The sequence below is a fragment of the Vipera ursinii genome (genome assembly GCF_947247035.1).
Source record: "Vipera ursinii genome assembly, chromosome: 1".
NCBI lineage: Eukaryota > Metazoa > Chordata > Lepidosauria > Squamata > Viperidae > Vipera > Vipera ursinii.
In genome coordinates this window covers 175,824,998-175,852,901 of record NC_139512.1, presented here as the reverse complement: position 1 = coordinate 175,852,901, position 27,904 = coordinate 175,824,998, and the positions used below count along the sequence as shown (strand labels likewise).

Below are 27,904 nucleotides of genomic sequence, written 5' to 3'. Positions count from 1 at the left end.
CCCTGGCCATACCCACCCAGCCCCCTGAGGGCAACCGCAGTGCTGATGCGGCCCTCAATGAAATTGAGTTTGACACCCCTGTTTTAGAATGTCGCTGTTTGAACTGGAATGTAAACCAAGTGTTAAGTCATTATTTCTGTGGTTATCAACATAGTACCAGACAGAATTCATCATTTTATCACTTGATTGCTCATTCCATAATTATAAACTAGAGCGCCAAATCTTACACAGTTCATACAGTGGTGGGATTCAAATATGTGAACAACCGGTTCTCTATGTGGATGCCACTTCCTTAAGTCCATTCTGGGCCTGGGCAACAAAAAATTCGCTACCAGTTCAGCCAGAGAGGTGCGAACCAGCTGAATCCCAGCACTGAGTTCTTATCATGGGGGCATATCATTCTGGAGATGGTTAACAGACTAAGACCCCACTTCCCCCATGTGTATTTTGCTCCCTTCCTCCATATCTTTGTTCATATTTTAATTAATTTAAGGTTACCATTTATTACTTAACACTTTCAGGTTTTTATTGTTTTAAATTATTGTAAGCCACCTAGAATTGCCTCCAGGCAAGAGGGTGGCATATAAGTTGAATGAATCAAATTATATCAATAGTAATAATAAGCTATTCTTGAAAACATTTTTTGCAAATTAATTTATCTGTGATATGTAAGACACTGTCAAAATGCTGAACTGTATCACTGAAATCTGAGTCTTCTGATAGACTCTTAAGAGTGTATCTAAGAGTATATAGTATATAAAACTATAACTGATTTATCATTTTCAATCTTCTTTTTATAATCAAAGATGGAAGCACAGTTCCAAAATACTTTCCCACATTAGCATTATGGGTCTTCTTCACATATATGCTCAAGTTCTATTATGAATCTGAACTAGCTAGTATTAGTAATTTCTAAACTGCTTCAGATACTACATATTTTCTGCATAATGTTATACACAAAAGAACATGAAAAAGACATTTTAATAGCTTCATTGTATTCAAAATGAAATACACACAATGTATCAACACAGGTTAAATATAGGACTACAACTGTCAAATATTGTTGAATCTGGAGGAAGCAACTTGAGGAGGGGCACAGAGCAGCATCTCTTTCACAACAACTGGATTGTCTCTTTCCCTCAATAAGGAGTTGATCACAATCAGATTAAACTTTTAGTCAGCTTCTCCCCCCCTCCCCCCGCTTTAACCAGCCTGGTGGAACAAGGATTAAATTCATAAATAGTAGACATCACATTCTAAAGGGCTCTATTCACTGACTTATGATCCATAGGCTCAAAAATCAAATATTGCCTCTATTATATCTTTCACCTAGCACCTTACTTGGAACAAAATATGGATGATTTTATATATGAAAGATCTCGCAAATTATCATATCCAGCACTCAGCAGATCTTCTGGCTGACGTTGCCATTCACAATGTTTCTGGAAGAAACTGCAAGGAAGCAACATATTCCTGCCAACAGATCTTTAATTATGGCAATAACGATTACATGAAAAGTAAGGGTTAATGTGGGTTGGTAGTGGAACAGCAATCAGAGAAGCCTATTATTTCTATCACTCTGATCAGACAAAATTTATTTTTCTAAAATTGCCATAATTTGTAAAGCTTTATGTATTAATCTTAAAAGTTCATATTTCTATGGAACCTCTGCGTTCTATGAAACTTCACATGAGTATGTTCACATGGGGTAATAAGATGGAGGTTTGTTGTCACTGTGAGTTGGGGGGTGGGAGCACGAAGGGAGGCCCAGCTAATCTCAATGTATACATGGTTGTACTTTGACAATAAAAGTTCATTAATTAATTAATTAATTAATTAGAAAAATATACTAGGCTTCCAGTTTGCCACGCAGCCGGTATGGACAGCTGGGAGACCTGCTCCCTCTCCCCCGTCCAGTTTCGCATCGCTGGGGGGCCCTGAAAAGGGCCGAAAGTCGCCTCGAAGAGGCGACCAGAAAGAAGGGGCACTCACTGGATCACGGGAGAGCCGCAACTCTCCCATTAGACCTGGCGATCCCTCCAAACTGGCAGATGAAAGGACCGGCCATTATGGCTTGTCCCTAGGCTGTGAACAGCCAAAGTCACATTTTCCGCCAGGCAACTCTTAAAGCAGCGCGGAAGAGACTGGGTGAGATTTACCTCTTTTACACCCTATTTACTTTCTGTACCTCCTTAAGCTGCTAAGCATTCTTCCCCCTGCGGTGAGGGAAGGGGGACTTTAGCCCCCCCTTCAGAAAAAGCGGCAACTAAATGTTTTAAATGTTCAAAAAGTAACTGCATCCCAATTGGAACTTTATTTCTCAAAGCATGTGGACTGAAAGATTTTTTATTTCTTATTTTTTATTGTCTACTTCTGTTGGAAATCTGGATTCTTTCTTATGAAAAAAAAACCTGAAAAGATTAAGACAACTTTGGGACTCAAAGGGAAACTTTAAAAGGGGCCTGGCTGACTGCCCAGGGAAATAGATAAGATACATAACCTTGAGAACTTTGAAACAACAGCTGTGAAAGGCTTTGTGTTTCCTACCTAGAAAAAAAATTCTCTCTCTTGGATTTTCTCAGTGTAAAGCCTTAAACTTAAAATACCAATATGGAAGAAGACCAGGAACAAAATTTATTTATGGATGAAGATCAACAAACTCTCACTATGTTGAAAACACTAATCCAAATTCTTACCACAACCAATGAAATACTAAGAGGCTATGGGAAGGAACAAGAAGACAGCCCAGATATGAAAGCCCAAATTTTGACAGCAACTAAAGAACCATCTATACAAAATACAATAGAAAAAATGAAACATTCAAATACAATGACAGAAGAATCTACTATTCAACAAATATTGATATTTGAAAATCCAGAAAAGACATTGACAACTTGGAAAAAGGAAAGGGTTTCTTATACAACTCAGAAGATCCTCTATCTAGGAAAAGAACAGTTGGATGAGAAGATAAACAATTCAGAACAACCACGTCGATATGGAAGAATAAAGAGACGACCCACTAGACCTACAAGTCCTCTCAAAAAATGGTGACCAGATGGTTTTGCCAATATCAATTAATATACATGATATTACAAGGAGATTGGTTCGATGACCCAAAAACAAGGACATGGAAGATGATTTAGCAAAGGAAAAAAGCCAGAATAAGACTCAAGAAGAATGGAGTTTCGACCATCTTATTGAAATCTGAAACAGAATGTACTTAAATGGATAAGATGTGTATGTTGAACACATTGTTATGAACTGAAATAAAGAAAAAATAATTGGTCATTAAAATTTAGTAGTATAAATACTAATAGCTAATTTGAATATTGACGTGCATAAAGGTCATGTAAAGGTGAATAATGTAGATAAGCTAAAAACTTATTGTTGAAAGTAATAAATAGGTCTATATGGAATGTTAAAAATGAAAATTATCAGTTTAAGCAAGAGATAGCAGATACAAAGAGGAAGAGAGGAAGTATTAAATATTGAAATAAAAAGAAATTTTGATTACTACTAAAAAAACCTGAAAATTAGAAAAAGGAAGGATATCATATTGTATCCTTAGTTGACATAGAGGGTGAGAAGTTAAGTAAATGGGATGTGTATTTTGAATATTAGATTTTGTGAGGAATGGTGATAGATGAATTGGGAGTATACTAAAAATTTTGGGAATGATAAATATCAAATGTTAAATCTAAATGTTAGTGGAAATTGAAAAATCTATTAGGTCATTGATTGTCTAAAAGACTGTATGTTAAAACAATTAGAATATGTGTAAACTAAAAACTATGGATATATGTAAGAAAGTTATTTTCTATGTGATTGATAGGATAAAACTTGTCTTTAAATTTACAAACAGACAGTATATATGAAGGGAAAAAGAGGAAATGTTTACGGTAGCAATTTGAAATCTGTACTAATGATATCTGTATGTAATTGAATTTCTACTACCCAGCAACCACGTTGCTTTTTAAATATGTGAATGTAACATTAGAAAATCAATAAAATTAGTAAAAAAATACATAGAAAAGTATACTGAAGGATCTGTTGCTGATTCTATGAAACAAGGAAATCCTATAAATTGACCGATTGAACATAGGTAGAACAAACTGACAGATGCTACAGAAAAAAAGCATTTTACTTAGTTACCTCAATGAAGTATGACAGGATCACACATAAAAGCTGCAAAAATACCCTGTACTTTTATTTTTAATTATTATACATCATGATATATAACAATGTATTACATTTTAGGCAAAGCCTTTGTTTTCCTAAAGATGTTCCCAAGCAGTGGAAAAGCAGCTGCCTTTGTACCTTCACTTGTCTCATGGAGGATTAATAGTTTCTTAATCTCTAGTCTATGTTTCAGTAACATGCTAAGGGATGGTCAATACTTCTTATTCAAAAATAGTAAATAAAGTGAGTTAACGACAACTTTCTAATTAAAATGCCTGAAAATTCTAGACACCTAGAATAGAATTGCAACTATTCCAACCTGAAGATGACAACCAATGTTCAGTGATTGGTGAGACATTTGCTAGTCCACAAATCTAAACATACACAGCTATGGTGGTCCTGCAGAGTCAATTTGTCTCATTTCAAAGTCAATGGGGGAAGCCAGACTCACTTAATGACCACACGACTCATTTAACAACTTCAGTGATTTGCTCAACCGTGGCAAAAAGGTCATACTACATAACAACTGACTTGCTTAGCGGCGGAAATCTGGGGCCCAATTGTGGTTGTAAGTCGAGGACTTCACTTCAACTGCTGATAACAGAGTGAAATTTCAGCAATCATGCAACACAGATAAGCACGTCTAAGACTACAACATATTAATACGATGCTATGCATAACTATTAAAAATTAAATCCAAGCTTTTAAATTAAACCAAAAACACAGAACCTCATAATGGTTTCAAGTTCCCAAATGGTGCAATAACGCAAACTGCTATAATGATAAATGAATATAGGCAGCTAGTTTTGTGACTGAAACTAAAGTTCAAGTAAATAAATAACTAAACTATAAGTAAATCTTCCATGATTTGCAGATCAAGGTGGCTAGATCCACAAGTTTCACTTTGTCTCAAACACTGTTCCATGCATTGCCTGCTAAAGGTGAAGTGGGAACATCCTCAAAACTCCTGCTGCATTTGCTTCTCACTTTGCTTGTGCAAATTCTGGATGGGCAAGCCAAGGCAGAATAGGAACGAGTTTTGACTGTGCTCCTCCTACTTTGCCTGTGCGAGTCTTCTCAGCCTTTAAAAAACATTGTGAATCCTCCCTAAGTTGCTTAACACTTCAAAAGGGATCATGACTTGTAGTTGGAAGAACTAAAGGCTGTGGGCAGGAGGATATAGCTTAGGCTAATGTTGAGTGAAGAATACTGCCTCACAAAACAGCTGACTTAAGCTACAGAAAATGATCACATTGCACATGAACAGCTGCGGTGCTGTGACATGTGTGTGTTTGTGTGTGTGTGTGTGTGTGTGTGTGTGTGTGTGTGCGTGCGTGTCTGTCTGTCTGTCTGACTGACTGACTGTCTCTGTGTGTCTGTGTGACAGAGACTTTGAGAACTGGTTGGCAGCAAGGCAAACCAAGCTGGAACAGGCAACTTTGGGGGAGAAACCACTAAACGCCTTGGTGGAGCAGTGGGCTAATGCCTCCTTAAGTAACACCAGCTGCCTGCAATTAGTGCAGGTTCGCATCCCACCAGGCTCAAGGTTGACTCAGCCTTCCATCCTTCCGAGGTAGGTAAAATGAGGACCCAGATTGTTGGGGGCAATTAAGCTGACTTTGTAATAATGCCGCTTGGGGTGTGTGTGAAAGCCCTAACAAGCAGGCATATACATAGAATGAAGGCTACTGCTAAGCTTGTAAGCCGCCCTGAGTCTTCGGAGAAGGGCGGGATATAAATGGAATAAAAATAAAAATAAAGAAAGAAAAAATAAAGAAAAACAAGAAATCCAAGAAGAAGCCACCATGTTTGTATAAAGAACTCTCTGATCAACTGAAAGACAAAAAAGGTTTAATAGAAAAAAATGTAAAAAGAGACATATAAGTAAGGCAGAATACTAGCATATAGCCTGAAGATGAAGTCAAGAAAGTTAAGTCTTAGCATGAACTAAAGACTTACAACAAAAGTGAAAAATAATAAAGTTTCTTTCAACATGTTAAAAACAAGAAAAAAAGCCAAGGAAATAATTGGTCCACCAACGGAAGAAGTTGGCAATGAAGTGATGGGTAGCGGGGAGAAAGCAGACCTGCTTAATTCATTCTTTGCATCTTTTTCATGCAAAAAAAATAGCCCATCCTATCAAATGCAGAACTGTAAAAGACAGACTAGAAATACAAGTTAGAATAGGCAGGAAAATGATAAGACAACACTGTCCGCCCTAGATGAGTTCAAATCACCAGGACTAGATGGATTACATCCCAGAGTTCTGAAGAAGCTGGCACACATGATTTTGGAACCACTGAACATTATCTTTCAAAGATCCTGGAGCATTGAAGAACTACCAAAAGACTAGAAAAGAGCTGACTAGAAAAGAGTTCTCTTTTTCAAAAAAGGGGAAAAAATGGATCCAGGAAAATACAGATTAATCAGCCTGACATCAATACCTGGGAACATTCTGGAAAAGAAAATCAAGAAACAGATCTGCAAACACCTAGAAGCAAGAAAAGTGATAATCAGAGGCCAACATGAGTTGGACGAAAACAGATCATGCCAAACAAATCCTATTTCATTCTTTTACGTGATTAAATTAGTAGACCAGTGAAATGCTGTGGACATAGGTATACATGGATTTCAATAAGATATTTGACAAAACAGACCACAACCTACTTCTTGGTAAGTAAGAAAAATGTGGGATAGGCAGCATCACCATCAGATGGATTTTTAACTGGCTGACCAACACACTCAACGTGTAGCCCTTAATGGAGCTACATCTACACAGAGGGAAGTATGCAGTGGAGTACACAGAGATTCTGTCTGAGGCCCAGTACTCTTTTAACATCTTTATAAATTATTTAGATGAGAGGATGGGGAACTCATCAAATCTGCAGATGACATCAAGCTGGCAAGAATAGCCAACATATAGGCTCAAGATCCAGAACAATCTTGATAGACTTGAACACTGGGTCCTATCTAACAAAATGAAATTTTGAGAAAAGTAAGGTTTTACACTTAGGCAAGAAAAACCAAATGCACAGGTATAGAATAGGTGGAACTTGGCTCAACAGCAGTTACCTGCAAGAGGGATATAGGAGTCCTAGTAGATAACCACTTAAATATGAGCCAGGAATGCCGCAGCTGGCAAAAATACCAATGCAGTTCTAGGCTGCATTAACAGAAGGATAGAATCAACATCATGTGAAATGTTAGTAACGTTTTATAAGGTCTTGGTACAATTTTGGTTGTTACAATATAAAAAAGATTTTGAGACTCTTTATTATATAGAGTTCAGAGAAGAGCAATAAAGTCTAAAACATATGAAGAATAGTTGCAGGAATTGGGTATGTCTAGTCTAGTGAAAAGAAGGGATAGGGACGACATGATATCAGTGTTCCAATATTTGAGAGGATGCCACAAAGAAGAAGGGGGTCAACGCAAGCACCTGAAGGCAGGACAATTATACATTGTACAAAATTGACCATGGTATATTTCTGCAAATGTGAATTCATGCTTACTATTTCTTTGGGCTGTTTACAGATTAAAAATAAGAAAACAATGAATATGGTAGTGCAGACGTTGGGAACCTATTTACTCAGTGTTCTGTAGTATTTCCTTTGACATGTACAATAAATAACTAGATTTGTTTATCCAAATATAAGGTTGTCTCTGCAAAATGGGCTAGTAATTGAAATGATAGTGTTTTTTTTAATAAAAACTGAAACAGGCATGCATCTAATAAATTCCAAGAGCTTTCAAACTCCATTAACACCAATTAGTGCTTTGATAATTACTTAATAAAGACAGGAAGCACCTTACATGAAAACCATCACTTTAAGCCTGTGGTTGCCATTCTTCCTGAAATGAACCATTATCATTTGTACCCTAGTTTGTATTGTGAAATAACAGAGATTATTATTTCATACTGACACACTTGAATCACTGATATGTCATTAGCATGCTAGTCATTCCACATTCCCAGATCACCTTTTTTAGTAACTCTTATTAAAATGCTGACTAGCCCAGAAAGCAAGATGAATCCAATGATAATGGGACTAAGCAATAATATCAGCTTCTGAGTTACGTTTTTTCACAAGTGTTATAGTAAAATGTGTATTATATAATGTATTAGCTTTCCATTCAAATTGGCTTGCTACTATGAGAACTCCATGCTATGAAATTCAGTTCAGAATACACCATAAATGATAAGTCTGTATCACTAATTTCCTAAAAAAAAGAAAACAGCCCACCCACCCTTTTATACAACAATTACCTTTTTCCTCCATAACAAGATTTGTCCGCTAGCCAATCTGGAATTCTAAGAAGGTTAAAATGTACTACCTACATGGACAGGCAAAAGGAAACCTCATTTTGAGAGGAAATACAAGGCTGGCCATGAGAAGGGAACTTGGAGGCAGGAAATCCATGAAGACAAAGGCACGTATGAGCCCAAGGACAGTCAGAAAAAAACATGCCTTGGAGGGTTTTTTTTGTAGCATTGCTTCATTTGCCTGATGGCAATACGTCACTTTCTTTGAAACAAAATAGAATATAAGAATAGTAAGATTCTTATATTCTAGGGCAGGGGATAGACGGGTGTCCTTATCACCACAGATATTAACAGACACCATGTTCTACATTTCATAGTATTGTTCAGGAAACACACTTTGATCCTCTAAGCAGTTAAATGCTACATGCTTTTCCAGCATTCAGAGAAAGGCAGTTCTGGTAATTTAAATAGCTCCTAGATACTTTTATGCAATGGAAAGGCTTGTACAAGTAGGCATTTCCTCCATGCAGATCAGAGGGAGGGAGGGAAGGAGGGAGAGCCACCCGCTGTCTGCCTTATTGGAGTCTGGCCTATTTCTGTTTACAAATCCTGGAGCCAGACCGGGCACTGGCTGGAGGCGGGCCGTCTGCTTCCTTGCTTACACTCAGTCTTTGTCTTGTAGTGCTGTTCCAAGAATGTACAACTCCGTACATGCTAGCAGCAAAGCAGAGCTTTCCTACAGTATTATCCCGGGTTCCCTTTCCCTGCTCCCCCACCAATCTTATTCAAAAAGATAATTTAAGGATTACAGTATTTATATTTTCCTGAGAGGCAAGACATAAAAAAGGCTTCCAGCCAAAAATTACTTTACTTTTTTTGTGGGATTGATCTAAAATCCTCACATTTTCAGATAGAACAATTACATTTACTTCTGTGTTTTTTTAATTAAAAGGTGTACAATATTCCCCCTTCATGGATTACTGCCTTGTCGTGGCGAAGGGGCTTGCGTAATTCAATGAAGCTATGAGCTATGCCGTGCAGGGCCACCCAAGACGGACAGGTCATAGCAGAGAGTTCTGACAAAACGTGATCCACTGGAGAAGGAAATGGCAACCCACTCCAGTATCTTTGCCATGAAAACCCTATGGACAGTACCAAAAGGCAAAACGATATGACGCTGGAAGATGAGCCCCTCAGGTCGGAAGGCGTCCAATATGCTACTGGGGAAGAGCAGAGGGCTAGTACTAGTAGCGCCAGAAAGAATGAAGCGACTGGGCCAAAGCCGAAAGGACGCTCAGCTGTGGATGTGTCTGGTGGTGAAAGGAAAGTCCGATGCTGTAAAGATTTTTTCTCCATAGGAACCTGGAATGTAAGATCCATGAATCAAGGAAAACTGGACGTGGTCAAACAAGAGATGACAAGACTGAACATTGACATCTTAGGTATCAGCGAACTAAAATGGACAGGAATGGGTGAATTTAATTCAGATGACCATCAGGTATACTACTGTGGGCAAGAATCCTTCAGAAGAAATGGAGTAGCCTTCATAGTCAATAAAAGAGTAGGAAAAGCAATACTGGGATACAATCCTCAAAATGACAGAATGATCTCAGTTCGAATCCAAGGCAAACCATTCAATATCACAGTAGTCCAAGTCTATGCCCCAACCACCAGTGCTGAAGAGGATGAAATTGACCAGTTCTATGAAGCACTACAGCACCTTATAGAACTAACACCAAAAAATGATGTTCTTATCATCATGGGGGATTGGAATGCTAAAGTAGGAAGCCAAAAGATAACTGGAATAACAGGCAAATTTGGCCTTGGAGTGCAAAATGAAGCAGGGCACAGGCTGATAGAATTCTGTCAAGAGAATACGATGGTCATAGCAAACACTCTTTTCCAACAACCCAAGAGACGGCTCTACACATGGACATCACCAGATGGTCAACACAGAAATCAGATTGACTATATGCTCTGCAGCCAAAGATGGAGAAGCTCTATACAGTCAGTAAAAACAAGACCAGGAGCTGACTGTGGCTCAGACCATGAGCTTCTCCTTGCAAAGTTTAGGCTTAAACTGAAGAAAGTAGGGAAAAGCACTAGGCCAGTCAGGTATGAATTAAATCATATCCCTGTTGAATATACAGTAGAGGTGACAAATAGATTTAAGGAATTAGATCTGATAGACAGAGTGCCTGAAGAACTATGGACAGAGGTTCGTGACATTGTACAACAGGTAGCAACCAAAACCATCCCAAAGAAAAAGAAATGCAAGAAAGCAAAATGGCTGTCTGAGGAAGCTTTGCAAATAGCTGAGGAAAGGAGGGAAGCGAAAGGCAAGGGAGAAAAAGAAAGATACACCCAATTGAATGCAGAATTCCAGAGAATAGCTAGAAGAGATAAGAATGCCTTCTTAAATGAACAGTGCAAAGAAATAGAAGAAAACAATAGAATAGGGAGGACCAGAGATCTTTTCAAGAAAATTGGAGAAATGAAGGGAACGTTTAATGCAAAAATGGGCATGATAAAGGACCAAAATGGCAGGGACCTAACAGAGGCAGAAGAGATTAAGAAGAGGTGGCAAAATTACACAGAAGAACTATACAAGAATGAGCTTAACGTCCCTGATAATCACAATGAGGTGGTCACTGACCTCGAGCCAGACATCCTAGAATGTGAAGTGAAGTGGGCCTTAGAAAAGCTGAGCAACAACAAAGCTAGTGGAGGTGACAGTATTCCAGCTGAGCTATTCAAAATCTTAAAAGACAATGCAGTAAAAGTGCTACACTCAATTTGCCAGCAAATTTGGAAAACTCAACAGTGGCCACAGGATTGGAAAAGATCAGTTTACATTCCAATTCCTAAGAAAGGCAGTGCCAAAAAATGTTCAAACTATCGCACCATTGCACTCATTTCTCATGCTAGTAAAGTCATGCTTAAAATCCTACAAGCTAGACTTCAGCAGTATGTGGATCGAGAACTACCAGAAGTGCAGGCAGGATTTCGAAGAGGCAGAGGAACTAGAGATCAAATTGCCAACATACGCTGGATCATGGAGAAAGCTAGGGAGTTCCAGAAAAACATCTACTTCTGCTTCATTGACTATGCTAAAGCCTTTGATTGTGTGGATCATAACAAACTGTGGCAAGTTCTTAAAGAGATGGGAGTACCAGACCATCTTATTGGGCTCTTGAGAAACCTATATGCGGGTCAAGAAGCAACAGTGAGAACTGGACACGGAACCACTGATTGGTTCAAAATTGGGAAAGGAGTCCGGCAAGGCTGTATACTGTCGCCCTGCCTATTTAACTTATATGCAGAGCACATCATGAGAAAGGCAGGGCTAGATGAATCAAAAGTTGGAATTAAGATTGCCGGAAGAAATATCAACAACCTAAGATACGCAGATGATACCACTCTAATGGCAGAAAGTGAAGAAGAACTAAAGAGCCTCTTGTTGCAGGTGAAGAAGGAGAGTGCAAAACTTGGGTTGAAACTTAACATTAAGAAAACCAAGATCATGGCATCTGGCCCTCTCAATTCCTGGCAAATAGATGGGGAAGAAATGGAGGTAGTGACAGATTTTATTTTCCTGGGCTCCAAGATCACTGCAGATGGGGACTGTAGCCAAGAAATTAAAAGACGCTTGCTCCTGGGGAGGAAAGCCATGGCAAATCTAGACAGCACACTAAAAAGCAGAGACATCACCCTGTCAACAAAAGTGCGTATAGTCAAGGCTATGGTCTTTCCAGTTGCAATGTATGGTAGTGAAAGTTGGACCATAAGAAAGGCTGAGCGCCAAAGAATTGAGGCCTTTGAACTGTGGTGCTGGAGAAGACTCCTGCGAGTCCCTTGGACTGCAAGGCGATCAAACCGGTCAGTCCTAGAGGAGATCAATCCTGACTGCTCTTTAGAAGGCCAGATCCTGAAGCTAAAACTCAAGTACTTTGGCCACCTAATGAGAAGGAAGGACTCCCTGGAGAAGAGCCTAATGCTGGGGAAGATCGAGGGCAATAGAAGAAGGGGACGACAGAGAATGAGGTGGCTGGATGGAGTCACTGAAGCAGTAGGCGTGAGCTTAAATGGACTCCAGAAGATGGTAGAGGACAGGAAGGCCTGGAGGAATGTTGTCCATAGGGTCGCGATGGGTCGGACACGACTTCGCAGCTAACAACAACAAGTACAATATTCAGATCTGGACAGAGGAACTTCACATAGAGCAAGGGCACTGCTTCTGTATCGGTCAGCTGCTCTTTAAAGCAGGGCTTTTCAACCAGTGGTACGGGTACCATCTGTGGTACATTGGCATCTGGCAGGTGGTACGCAACCATCCTAGAAAAGTGGTAGCGGGGGAGGGGAATGAGCTGAACCGGTGGCAGCACCGCACAAGCCTGAGTGAGAGACGGCTGGAGCTGCAGGGCTGTCAGGAGCCCGGCGCCGATCAGCTGGAAATTTGCAGCATCTCCAGGGTCTTGTGATTTACATTCAGACGCTTGACAACTGATTCATATTTATGACGGTCACAGTGTCCCAGGGTCATGTGAAGTGACCAAAACCTACTGCAACCACCCAGCAGAGGGGGGGAATAAAAACCAAACACCCTCCCACCCCACCCCCACCGCTAATCCTCAACAGAAATGCTCACAACAATGAAAACCTCGGACAGGAGGAAAAGCACCGCCGGGCAGGTGCCATTGTAACTTCGAACAGTCACTAAGCGAACTGTTGTAATTTGAGGACTATCTGTACTTCACTTTTTTCCTTTTTTTTTTTGGTCATCAGGTTTTTGACATCTTGCTAGGTGACTGTGGTACTTGGATGTTGCCATATCCTAAGTGGTACAATGAGTGAAAAGGTTGAAAAGCTCTGCTTTAAAGGACTCTGGGATCATGTAGTAGCTGTGCGCTCAGGAAAATATGCTGCTGAATTAATTAATTTATTTAGTATACTACCCTGCATTAAATACCCACCTTAGGTAATTAATTTGCTTCAAGAATTATTTTGAGCTGTGCACCATTGTGAGGCAGGCCATAAACAAGGACATAAAGTGAGGCAGGACATAAAGTGAGGCAGGACATAAAGAAGGACATAAAGATAGATGTGTGTATTAGTTAGAAAAGAACAAGGAAATGGAAAATGCCAAACCACAAGTTCATCTCTCTGTCACACCTATTTGTCAAGCACAGAGCCCAGTTACATCTAACCACATATGTCTCGCTTGGAACTAACCACATGCTGGGAACTTATGAGCTTTTGCAAGCCACCTGTGACCTTGATCAGTGATAGGCTGCAAGATATTTAGCTAAATTCAGCATAGCAACAGGGGGGCTGGGGGCTGTAATTCAAGTAACCAATCAATGCTAATAGGTTACATTTCCGTGTTTTGCTGTTTTTGAAGAGTATATATGTACTTGCTTTTCCATGAGAACTTGTTCAGATGTTGCTATGGCTTTTTGCTCTGAACCTTTGCGCAAATAAAACAAACTTCTTTTGATTCCGGGGTCTGAATCTCTTGATTCTGCAACATTTACATATACAGATATTCTCAACTTTAATTGAGCCCAAAATTTCTGTTGCTAAGTGAGAGAGTTAAGTCAATTTTACCCCATTTTACGACTTTTCTTGCCACAGATGTTAAGTAAATCACCGCAGTTCTTAAATTAGTAACTAATTTGTTACTAATTTGTTGTTAAAGGTTGTTAAGTGAATCTGGCTTCTGCATTAACTTTGCTCGTCAGAGGGTTGTAAAAGGTGAACACATGACCCCAGGACACTGCAACTGTCATAATTATGAGTCAGTTACCAAACATCTGAATTTTGATTACATGACTATGGGGGTGCTGCAACAATCTTAAGTGTGAAAAACAGTCATAAGTCACTTTTTTCAGTGCCGTTGTAATTTCATATGATCACTCAATGAAATGTTGTAACTTAAGGACTACCTGTAGACCATTAAGGTTTCTTCCTGTCAATTCCCTCTGCACGTGTATAACTGTCATACAAGGAAAAAAGAGAAAACATGAATCTCAAACCCTTCTTTGTTTTGTCTTCCACACTGCACATGAAAGAGACAACAAAATGTCATTCAGGGCACTGAATAATCCAACCTGGATAGTATGCCATACATTAAAGTAAACTCTCCCCATTACTTAGAAATTCCAAAGTTGGTATTAATGAAGACATGCACAACTAAGTGTATTAAATGTTTGTTGCTGGACTTGCTCAGTAGGAGCAAATGATCAAATATTATCTTCAAATTCCATCCCCTTAGCCAAGAGAGATCATTTTCCTAACCATAATGGCAACAATGCAACCCAACTTTTGTTTTATTAACATTTTTCTCACAACTGGAAGGAATGTGTATTCCTGCTATACATTTGTTCACAGGTGCTAACAGCAAATGGTCAGGTATTGGCATTTGCCATAGGCATTATAGCCAGACTTTTTTAACAAAAGGCATTCCTATTCAAGTTTGTCAATATTTTATATTTTTCCATGAGGAAAGATGCTTCTGTTTAACTGAAATAAATAATAATAATAAACCTTTATTGTCAAAGTACAACATGTGTACATTGAGATTAGCTGAGCCTCTCCCCGTGCTCTCTCCCCCCAACACACAGTGACAACAAACCCTCCATCCTACCACACCATGTGAACCAACTACACCACACACCGGCCTCCCAAGTCAATTCTGCATTAGTTCACAGAGATTATATCCCATTCAAAAGCCTAACAGCCCACGGATAAAAGCTGTTTTTCAGCCTGTTGGTATGGCTGGCTATACTCCTATATCTCCTACCCAATGGTAGGAGAGTAAAGAGATACCGTCCAGGGTGTGAGTCATCCCTGAGAATTTTCCTCACTCTTCCAAGGCAACGAGCCCTGGCGATGTCATCCAGTGGTGTCAGGTGACAGCCCACAATGTCTTGTGCTACCCTCTGTAATACTTTCCTGTCCGCGGCTGTCAGACCAGCATACCAAACCACAATACCATACAAGAAGACGCTCTCTATAGTAGACCGGTAAAAGAGGGTCATTAGCCGTTGTTCTACCCTGTTCTTCCGCAAGACCCTAAGAAAGTGAAGCCTCTGTTGGGCCTTTCTAGCCACCTGGGTTGTGTTAACTTTCCAGGTCAGATCTTCACAGAGGTAGACTCCCAGAAATTTAAAGGAGGAAACTCTCTCCACACAGTGCTCCCCGATGTAAAGTGGGGCAGGTTCCTCCTTTTTTCTCCGGAAGTCTAACGCCATCTCTTTCATCTTGGCAATGTTTAGGTGCAAGCTGTTGTTACTACACCATATGGATAGTTTCTGTACCTCCGCCCTGTATGCTGTCTCATCCCCACCTGTAATAAGACCCACCACCGTTGTATCATCTGAGAACTTGATTATCGCAGTGGATGGGTCAGATGATACACAATCATATGTGTATAAAGAGTACAGGTAGGGGCTAAGCACACAGCCCTGTGGTGAGCCGGTGCAAAGCTTCAGGGGGGTGGACAAAGCAGACCCGACCCTGTTTGTAACCAGTCCCTAAGAAAGTCTTGAATCCAATCGCAGATGGCGGGGGAGAATTTCAAGTCAGTCAGCTTCTTGATGAGAAAAATCTGCTATCAATGGATGATCAATGGAACCAACTTAGAACTAAGGATACACCTCCTGACGGTTAAAATAATTACTCAGTGGGATGCTTTGCCTCCAGCAATTGTGGGTGCTCCCAACACTGGATGTTTTTAAGAAGAGACTGGATGACCATTTGTCTGAAATGGTACGGGTTTCCTGCTTCAGAAGGGGGTTGGACTAGAAGACGTCAAAGGTCCTTTCCGACTCTGTTATTCTGTTATTCTGATTTCTGTTATGGAGCAAAAGCAAAACGAAACCAAAAAGGCTCAAATCCTGGCAGATACCAGATCATATCTGTGTGAAAAGCTTACTTTTCTTTTTTTAACCACTAAATCAGTGTTGATGCCTGGTGACTGCCTGAATTAATCCTCAAATCTTCTTGCCAGCATTTTCATAAATGGTTTGCCCTTGCCTCATTCTCAGGGCTGAGAGAGAAAGAGTGATTAGGCCAAAGTCATCCAGCTGGCTTGTGCCTAAGGCAGGACTAGAACTCACAATCTTCTGGTTTCTAGCTTGATGCCTTAACCACTACCCCAAACTGCCTCTCAAAATTCTTACTACTTCTGACTGTACCTATCAATTTTCTGCCTTACTAAAACCATTGGAAGCAAGTCATTCAGGTACTCACTCCTCAGTATCAACAAGAGCCAATGGTCAGAATGCAACCTAAGAATATTTTGCCTCAATCTCTTATTCAAAAGAATTAGACCAAGCTGCTAAAACACAGTATTTGTTGAAATGTGGAAGCTATCTATTTTGCAAAACCTCAGGGTAGCCTTGAATGATTTGTCATCTCAGTAACAACCCAAAGAACTTTAAACAAATCCACGTAGTATCACATATTGACTCAATAAACACAGGAATGCATATATGTGAGTCAATCCAAGGATTTCTACAATAGCTGGAAAAAAAATCCATCTCTTAATGTAGCACATTCTAATTTATTCTGTTCTGAATACTATTTATACAAAATATGTTATAATTAATATTAGACTTGTCACTGAACTAGCACTTACTAAAATGCATCACACAAAATGGCCCATTCACTGCTTAAAATGATAAGTTTCTATAGCAACCGAGCAATGTTCCTTTTATTTACTTTTAAAATATTATTTGCCAATGTGCTAATCAGAAGCTTTCCTTTAGATTTTCATTTTTGAATTATATCTGAGACCAGATATATGGTCTTGTCATCTTGCCTGAAATTGCACAATCTCCTGAGTTTTTTAAGTCTTTATATTTATTTTCTAATTTATGACCTCTATGAATGCTGCCTAGCAGTGTTGTAAGTAATTGGCATCCATGAGAATTATGCTGCTGACCTTTCCTATGTAATGCCTTCTCATAAAATGGACATTATGAGCCTCAGTTGTAAACAGCTGCTAAATTTAATAAGTATATTTGATTATTTTATATTAATGGCAAATATTTATGTCTTATGTTGGCATTCAAATCTGTAAATGTTTTAGATTAGTTCTACTGTCAAATGTTTTTTTTTCCTTTAGAGGTAATTTTGCAGGACTTTACCACTAGTTACACTTTAAACACTTTGCATTTCATAATCTACTCATTTCACATATTTTTTATTGCGCAGGAATGAAAAGCTTAAAAAAGTAATTTTAAAGAAACAAAATATTCCAGCAGTTATATAAACTGCATCCTGCTTGCAAAAGCACCTGCCTTTTGGTGAAAAGTCAAACTAACTCCTGATACCAGTTTCCCATTCAATGAACTATGGTGTTACATTCAGAGTATTTCCCATGAGATTGAGCTGCCACAACACCATTTTTCTCTAGCCAGAGAAACCAGGGTCACTGCCAAACACATTGCACTGCCAAACACATTGCTGCACACAAAGAAAAAAACTGACAGACACTACTAAAGGAACACTCTCCTCCTCCAATTAATGCAACACATCTCAATGCTATGGTAGTTTGGATTTGATCTCTAAATAGGCAATTGAGCACATGGAAGCAGGCATACCACACTTATCTGTGACACTTTAAAGACATTGTTGCTGTAAGATGGCAAACAAGGGCTTTTGTGTGCTCCAAAGCACCTTTTGGATAATCATATTTGAAGCATTTCATGCTGTATCAGAGTGTCTCTCTTCTGACCTTAAGGCAGGGGTGTCAAACTCAATTTCATTGAGGGCCGCATCACCATTGTGGTTGCCCTCAGGGGGCCGGGTGGGTGTGGCCTGGGTGGGTGTGGCCTACTCGGTAGGCGTGGCTAAAGTGTGTATGGCCTACTGGGTGGGCATGGCCAGCTCTACATCGTTCGCATCAAGGGTGCCTATGGGGGCCTGGGCAGTAGTGGGACAGATCTGAGGGTCTCTGGCAGAAGGAGGGTCTCTGGGCCAGGGCCAAGGCAGTGGGGGCCGTTCCCTCACTGTTTCCAGGATGGCTTTGCGGGCCGCATGAAACCACGGGCCGGATCTGGCCCCCGGGCCTTGTGTTTGACATGTCTGCCTTAAGGGCTAAGCAGAACTAGAAATAGATACATTCACTTCCACTACTATTCTCTCAATTATAGGTAGCAGGTTTTATAAAAATGATTAAGAATCACAGAGAATATAATCATTAATCTTTCTCTGGTTAAGAACAACAACACTATTAACATGCTGGCCTTTTCTTTACTCATATACCAATATACTCTCCTGCAATGTGGAATATAAGAAACAGGCCATATTAATTTTTAGGATGTGTCTGCGCCATGGGCTTGCAGGATTAAGATTAACAATGCAGGAAGCATATCTCAGTCCTCAAATACATTAATGTATTTTAGATCAATGTGCAAGGGGCGTATACTCTGTTATTTTCTTATTATTCACTCGGTAAAGTCAACTTTATATTTCCAACAGGGAATAGTAAGAATATTGATTTGGATTTTTTCAGATGAAGCTTGGATTATCCCATAGTACTGGTCAATATCACTTTACTGTCAGTTTCTTCCACTATCATTAATAATGTAAATATTAAGACAAAAGACAATAGGGAATAAGAATAAAAGGAAGACAGTTTCTCTTCCTATCGCAAACTAGATGTACATCCTTCATTATCCACAAGACAATGCCAGCACTTTCATTACATTTCTACCAATAATTAGTCCTGTCATGATTCCTTAGTATGCACTGAAAGGTATGGAGAAAAATGCTGATTTGTAAATTAAAAAGAAAGGCACAAACAATGGGCAATGAGAATGTGCATTGAAAATAAGCAGTCAACCTTGTGGTAAAGTATTGATTTTCGGTGTTAACGGAACAAGGCAATTTCTTAGTACAATGCTATAGGTGGGGACTGGGGAAGCAGGAATTCCAACTATGATTTGAAGGACACCTAACTGGGCACATAGATATTAAGCAATATTATTAAGAAAATATTAAGAGAATATTATTCGCTTGCTGTTAGATTCTGGTTTATGACTTAATCCTATACTGAAAATCATAGAAAAGATTTAAATTGCTTCCATATCCTTCTAACAATTTTTCATTGTACAGTAATATTCCCCCCCTAACAGCTGATATTCAATGTTAGTTAAAAGTGTTTATTTTTAATAGTTATAAACAGATTTTTTCAGCTGACCATTGAAAAATCTAACATCTCAATATAACCTATGAAATAATATCTGTTTAGCTAACACTGCATAGTGTTTGTGCTTGTAGTGTGTGTACAGAGTGTCTCCTGCAATTTTTGAAAGTTAACTAAAATTGTGCTATTTCTTATCCAAAAGCCATCTGATTAAATCCCTTCCTCTAAGCTATTTATCACAAACAAAATTCTGAGAAGAAACAAAATGCTGCAGCCAAAACTAAACTGATGAATCCTTTGCTCAGATCCCAAGAGTTACTTGATGTGCAGTTAGGCTAGCCATAATTCAGGCTTTTAGTAATGCTTTAACAAACTATGAAAACACAAAGATCCCATTTTATAACAGGATATGTCTAAGCATTTAAGGATTACGTCCTAGGGTAACACATAATTTTATCTAATAAAGAATATTCAAAATTAAAGTCTAAAGTTTAAAATACAATTCCAACCCCCACAACTAACATTTTATATTGGTATGATGAACTCTTCCACATGTCTGTGAAACAGACTTATTGAAGCCTATATTTAAAGAATTAACCTTACATCATTGTAGAACAGTATTATGAAATTTTATAAAGAATATTAGATGAAACCAGGAAGTCTCAGTGCTTTTTTTAGATTAAATAAATTTGGGATCACTTACGTATCAGCAGAAAAATAATAGGATTTTTTTTTTAGCATCTCAAACTGAACAGACTCCATAAAGATAGCAATAATGCTCTTCCTTAAGTCACAACTGCTGTTCCGTACTAACTGTAACTCAGTCTGGGATAACTCACCAGAAGGGGTTGGATTTATAGGAACTCGTGGTAGAAAGTTCTCTGTGAAGTTGACATTGCACAGGTTGGTACTACAGCAGCAGAAACGGTATGTCCCATTCTGAATCAAGGAAGGAGTGGTTGTTACTATGCATTCTTCACCGTGACACTCTTGGGGGTCTCCTATATGAGTCCAACATCCTAAGACAAATGGCAAATAAAATAACACATCAGTTTCATTCAGTTCATATTGTGAATCACCTTTTCCAAGATGAGAGAAAAGGCAGGGTAGATATAGCTGGTATATTCAAAGTAAAGCTTCCTATCTTATTCTGCATAAACAACCTTTTTCTATCCAGGAGGAGAAAGAGGACAATATTTCATTGTCCATGTATCCTCAAAAGTGCTCCATTCAGAATGCTGAGTGGAGTGCTGCTTCTCTGTTTCATTCTGCAGAGTGGTTTTCCCTCTAGGTTTATTGTTGTCCTTGTTCTCTAAGGAGAACAAGGACCAAATTCATCCAATTTTGTCCTAGACGGCATCAAGGAACCAGGACTGGATGATACCAAATTTTTTAAATAAACTAGGGACTCCCTCAATCCCCATCACCTAGCATCACCAAATATCTTCAGGGAATGGGCCTGATTCAAAGTCCAGTCTCATAGCCTTGCAAATTTTAAAACCCTTTTTTAAAAAAAAAAAAGTTTGGACAACTTTTTTTTTTCAAACAATCACTTTAAAATGACTTTCTCAATTAATGTAATATGCATTTTAAACTAACAAGAAGATATTTAATTTTATAGAGAATAAAAACTAATTAATATACGGGTAATTGGAATTATATTAATTGGAATATCTATATATATTTCACTGTACATAACCATGAAAACCTTCTTCAAGGCTTTGTTTACCAATTTAGATCAAGCAGAGTTGAAAATTTATCCTTTAGTCCTTTATAAAAAAACAAGCAACCAAACCAGACCAAATTAAAACAAACTGAAAAGCAATCTACTGGCACGATCAGATATTTTTTATTTTTAGTTATCACTTCACAACAGTAAGCTAAATATAAAAGAACAACAGTTATATTGTATGGTACATCAGTAAAGTTCCATATGTGGCCACACTAGCTTGTAATCAGGAATCTTAACTTACTAAAGTATAATATGAACAAGGAGCATAACATACGTAGCTCCACCCTTTGTACAAGCGCATATGCTTCTTAAAGGTAAAGGTAAAGGTTCCCCCGCACATGCGTGCTAGTCGTTTCCGACTCTAGGGGCCGGTGCTCATCTCCGTTTCAAAGCTGAAGAGCCAGCGTTTGTCTGAGGACGTCTCCGTGGTCATGTGGCCGGCATGACTAGACGCCAAAGGCGCACGGAACGCTGTTACCTTCCCACCGGAGTGGTCCCTATTTTTCTACTTGCATTTTTATGTGCTTTCGAACTACTAGGTTGACAGAAGCTGGGACAAGTAACAGGCGCTCACTCTGCTACGCGGCACTCGGGATTCGACCCGCCAAACTGCCGACCTTCTGATCCACAAGCTCAGCGTCCTAACCCACTGAGCCACCGCGTCCCTTTTATATGCTTGTTAGAAAGCACTTATTAAAGAACACTGAATTTGGAATTATGATTCTGAATACTGAAATCAACCAGGATTCAACAACCAGTAACAAACTGTACTGATTCTGATATAATCCAAGATCCACATCCCCTGCTTGGTAAGCATAACACTCTTCATTATACAGTTTAATAAATCAGTTCCTGGACTATGATTATTATTATTATTTTTAATCCCATTTATATCCCGCCCTTCTCCGAAGACTCAGGGCGGCTTACAATCTAAGCACAGATCAATGTGCTTAGCAATAATATTATTAAATCAATGTGCTTAGCAATATTACAAACTGAATATTAGCAATATTAGCAATATTATTACCAACATTATTATTATTAGAATTAGCAACATTAGCAATATTATTACAAACTGAACAGTGATTCTTGAAGAAGAGCCAAAACTATGAGCAATGTGAGTCGGACTTAAATTCTCAAAGGTAGAGTCTAGACCAGACATGTCAAACTCGGGAGTCATGTGACGTTGCGCAACATATCAGAACTTTTCCCCCATTGCCGGCAATGGGGCAGGCGCGGTTTCCTTGTGACGTGTTCGGCCTGCGGGCCAACAGTTTGACACCTGTGGTCTAGACTCTAGACTCTAGCCTTTAATGTAACAATAGATGAGATAAATCATATATTGTAGAATCTATGTTTAGTTGATATAAATGCTGTGTTATTGTTCCTTTTATATCTCACCTGGATATAAAATCTTAAAGAGTTTGGAAGTTGTCCATTTGCTCAGGAAAAATAATGTAAGCAGAGAATATCCCAGGAGGCTAGAGATTATAGGTTTCTGATAAATAGATGTTTGGGATAAGCTAAGTTCAATAGCACCCATTTCCCATAATAAGCTCTAAATTTTCCAAATACCTCCTGTGCCAAAAAGGTTAGTAATCCATGGCAGATCTTTATTAAAAATATTACATCAAGCCATAGTAGAAAAAATAAAACAGCACCACAATGGTTGAAATTACCTTGTTTCACAAGATGTATTTCTCCTTCTCGGGTTTTTTCCCAGAGACCATAGCAGGTACTTCCTTTCATACATAAAACTGTACCATTCTCTTGAGAAATCTGACTTTCACTAATCCCACGATCATTTTGGTAGGAGTCTCTAAATGCACATTTTGTCTCTTCGTCCTGGGCAGCTAAAGAAGAAAATTAAAACTATTATTAAGATTATGCCAAGGTTTAAAACTAGACGTAGCTGACAAAACAGAAGAACAATTTTGCTACTTCAGAACTCATCTGTAAAAGGAAAATAATGGGATTCTAATAATGAATATTAGTACAATCCATTTGAGGATGCATGAAATAATTTTCCTTGGCAGTTGCTGTGTGTACGTGATTATATTATGTATAATTCCTTTTTATTTATAAATATTCCATTACTCCCTGAATAGCAATATTTGAAGCATGTTAAATTGTAAATATGATAAAAAGGATTGAGCTTCATTTCCAGTTTCAAATGAAGTGCTGAATTACCATTTTGGATTACTTCTCAGCTAAGTGATAATCCCTTTAGTTTTTGATTGCTTTACTGAAAAAGTGATAAACAAACAACTTCTCTTGTATAAAGTACTTGCCAGTGGCACAGTACATGAACACAGAGGGGGGAGGGGGAGAGAGAGGGAATATGGTGAGGGAAAAAGATAAAATACTATATTAAACTATCCCAAACAAAACAGCACCCCCCCAAAGATGAAAAATAATCCTACAATGAACTAAAAGTTTAAAATAATGAAATAAAACACCTAAAATCTAATCTCTTTTATTTACTACGAATATAAAATCCACTTAAAATAGACACATAGACAGATGCATAGAAACCAAACTACTAAGACAACAAGACTTTCTTCAATTTTTCCCAAGTCGTGATTCATTTGTTAAATAATAAAGGGAACCTAGACCATACAGCTCCATTTTTAAGTTCTATAATATATCCCCCGCATTAAAAGCTACAATTAGCATTTGGAAGATGTTAAGACAAAATATATACTGTAATTTAGAGCCTTATTGATATGACACATTCTGGAGTAATCCCAGTGTGAAAACGGCAGACAATTTCTTTTTCAAGCTTTATTAGTCAAGTAGTGTTATTGAAGGTTTAGATCAGTTCACTGCCAATTAGAACACATTTTTAATGCATCTGAATTACTACAAGAGGAATCTGGATTGCTTAAAATGCAAAGTGGCAGTATATTCAATTAAATCAACTTTTGATTTCACAATGGTCCAGACACAACAGAGTTGGAACATGATGTATTAACAAAACAATGGCTTTGAGAATATTAAATTATAAATTTTAAGAATTGTGGATGTTATGATACGAGGGGTAGAGAGAAGATAACAAAAAAGATTATACTTCAGTGTCAGAAAAGGAGTGCAACCGCAAATTTGCAATCCTGGCTCATAAATATATGTTTACTTTGTTTTTTATTTATTTTTTTTATTTTAATTCCATTTATATCCCGCCCTTCTCCGAAGACTCAGGGCGGCTTACAAGCTTAGCAGTAGCCTTCATTCTATGTATATGCCTGCTTATTAGGGCTTTCACACACCCCAAGCGGCATTATTACAAAGTCAGCTTAATTGCCCCCAAAATTCTGGGTCCTCATTTTACCTACCTCGGAAGGATGGAAGGCTGAGTCAACCTTGAGCCTGGTGGGACTCGAACCTGCACTAATTGCAGGCAGCTGGTCTTACTTAAGGAGGCATCAGCCCACTGCTCCACCAAGGCTTTTATGACCCTAGTGTACAAGTAGTCCTCTCTTAACAATTGATAGGTTAATGACCATCTGAAGTTGTGGCAGATCCCTCTCCCAAAAATACTTATGACCCACTTCCAAAGTTATAGGTTGCACACTCTTACGACCAAGTGATAGAGAATATTTGTAGCTCAGGGTTGAAATGAGGGGTCCTTGGTGCTCTCTGAGCTTTGTTATTTTTTTGCAGACATTTCACTATCCAAACTAGGTAACAGCATCAGTACTAGTGGGAAGTGATGTTTGCTCTCAATTTGTATTCTGTCAGTGTTGGTGGGAGTGGCCTTAGTGGTTCTTTGGTTGGGATGTAAAGTGTAAACAAGAGCAAACCCCAACCCCCTACTAGCACTGAAAACGTTTGTAAGAAAATAGCCAAGCTCAGAGGGCATCAAGAACCTCTTCTGATCAACTGCAGGCATGGGACCCAGTGGGGGAGAGGGAAGCAGACCCAAGGGTTGTGGGGACTCAGAGGAGATTACTATAGATTACCGGAATAGTTTCATTACAAGGAAAAAAGCCTTGAAAAATAAGAGATCAACTGAAAGTTTTAACAATCATTTCTCAAGGCACAATTCTTGTCCTGTCTAAGAGAAACTGGTTATCATCTTATCCTAGTAGGGTTTACTAATTTTTTTATTATTATTAGTTTTCCAATATTACAATAGTATCTTTAAAAAGCAATGTGGTGTCTGGGTTACAATAGTTCCATTTCAGACAAATACAAATCTCCAAATTGTTGTAACCAACATTTCGTCTCTTTTTTTCCTTTAATACATACTATCTCTTATCTAAATTAACATACTTCTCATTGCTATCCATCAGTCATTTAATAGTTTTCTTATATTTATCAATACTTTAGTATGTTTTATATTTTAACATTCCATCTTTAAAACATCAAACACCTTATATATTTTTCTAGCTTTAATTTTACATTGATATTAAAATTAAACATTTAAAATTTCTCATTTTCATATTGCTAAATAACCTCCTTTCCCTTTACACAATTTTCTCCAATACCTAGTAATGTAATACACTTCTTATTTATCTCATTTCCATATCAATATTAGTAGTACAATATTAGAATAGTAGTCATTAGGATACCAATTGCAAGGAGGAGAAAGAGGAGGAGGACAATATAATATTCTTATTTCTCATTTATAGTTTCCACATATTAAAAATTAACCAAAATTTCTTCCATTTCAACATTTAATACATCCTCTCATGTCACTACATCCAAGTATATTAGTTACATTCTATTATTCTTAACATATATATATCTTAATCCATACCATTTAAAGAACTCAATATTTCAATGTTAGTATTCATACATCTGTGTTTTATTTTTATTTTTTTAATTAGTCAGTATTTTTATCCACTCATCAAAACAATCTCTCGTAATCCAAGTACAATCCTGTCTATTTTGGTATTATCTATTTCAGGCCTCTTAAGAATGTCTATATTTCTTCAATCTTATTCTTGCTTTCTTCCTTTGCCATGTCATTTTTCGCTTCTTTGCCTCAGGGTCATCAAAGCATTCTTATGTTGTTATATCATATTGAAGTGGACCTCCAGTCTCCACTTTTGAAGGATTGAGGAGTCTGTTAACAGCACCAAATCTTCTCATTATTTTCACCTCTTGATATAATTGTCCTGGTCTGAATAAATTTTTTTCCACCTGTTTCCCATTATAATCTTCAAAGGTCTGTATTTGTTGAATATTTAATTCTCCTGCCAATGTATTTGATTGTTCAATTTCTTCTGTTAAGTTCTGTCCCAATAAAATATTAGTTGTAGTCACAGTTTGAGTTTGTTTCTTCGAGATGCTTTCTAATTCTTTTCAAAAAGCTCTTATTTCATCGCCAGCTGTAGAAAGGAACTGATAAGTTTGGTAAGATATTTCCCACATAGCATAGATTTGTTTTTGAAACTCTTCCATAATGAAGTTTCACATCTGGTGTTCAAGGTTAAACTTATCTTGTTTTTCTTAAATATTTTCTTGATTTTTTTAAAGAGAAACTCAGATTGCAATTTCAGGTTTAGCCACTGGGTGTCCCCCAAGTACTTTGAAAATTCTTTTCTTTTAGTCCATTTCTTTTTTCAACGTTTTTGTTAAAAACACCCCTGGGTTTGCTCGCTGCTTATTTGAAGGGAGGGTTGAATTCCCCCCTCCCTCTCCACAGGGGGGGAAAGTACTTAGCAGCTTATTTAGGTGAAAAGAAGAAGATTAAGGTATAAGAAAGGAATCTTACCCCCCCCCCGTCTCTTCCATGCTGTTTTAATGTTGTCTGATGGTAAGTTTGACTTCAGCTGTCTGCAGCCTACTAACTGTCCGCCGGTACGAAGGGAATGCAGGCACTAACGGGGGGGGGGTTGTGGCTCCTCCGCATTTCTGCAAAAGTCCCTTCTATCTGGTCGCCCCTCCAAGGTGGCTCTTCGGCCCTTTTAGGAGCCCCCAGTGATGCGAAACTAGACGTGGAAGATGAGAGCCGTCCTCCAGACGTCTATGTCGGCTGGCTTGGCAAACCGGAAGTCAGGGTTTACTAATTCTACACCTTGATAGTAAGTATTGTTTGTGCTTTTAAAGAGCAAAACAAAAACAATATTTCTACTTTGGTAGATCAATAAACTACTAGATAGATAGATAGATAGATAGATAGATAGATAGATAGATAGATAGATAGGTAGGTAGGTAGGTAGGTAGATAGATAGATAATTTTTCATCCCATCTTTATCATTTTTTATAAATAACTCATTTATCATACAATTTTCTTAAAAGATAGTTTGGATATAAATTGAATAAACAGTTGCAAATTATTCACATTTTTTATAAAAGTGGGGAGGGAGTTAAAAGCATTTGTAAAGTGTTGCACAATTGTTTCATACCTTTGAAGAGAAAAAAAACCTGTACTGTCTAATGAGCACCATGACATAAATCTCATAGCAATCAATCCAAAGTGTGCATGAACACCATACACTGTATTTGCCACATATACAGGATAGACAATACTATAGAAGAATTTTTCAGACATCTTTGAAGACAAAGGAGCTAGCATGTGTTTATCTGATTAACAATTGTGAGTTATGTTCTCAGAAACATGCTTTTT

The 27,904-nt window shown here is 38.2% G+C and overlaps 1 protein-coding gene across 1 annotated transcript in view; it reads right to left on the bottom strand.

The window, feature by feature from the left end:
• BMPR2 (bone morphogenetic protein receptor type 2) overlaps positions 1-27,904 on the bottom strand; it is an 84,068-nt gene that overhangs the window by 30,333 nt on the left and 25,831 nt on the right. The window contains exons 2-3 of the mRNA XM_083378028.1: positions 23,010-23,183; positions 20,438-20,617 (exon numbers count right to left, since the gene is read on the bottom strand). Of these exons, the coding sequence (XP_083234154.1) occupies positions 20,438-20,617; positions 23,010-23,183 (354 nt within the window). The remainder of the gene's footprint in view (positions 1-20,437; positions 20,618-23,009; positions 23,184-27,904) is intronic.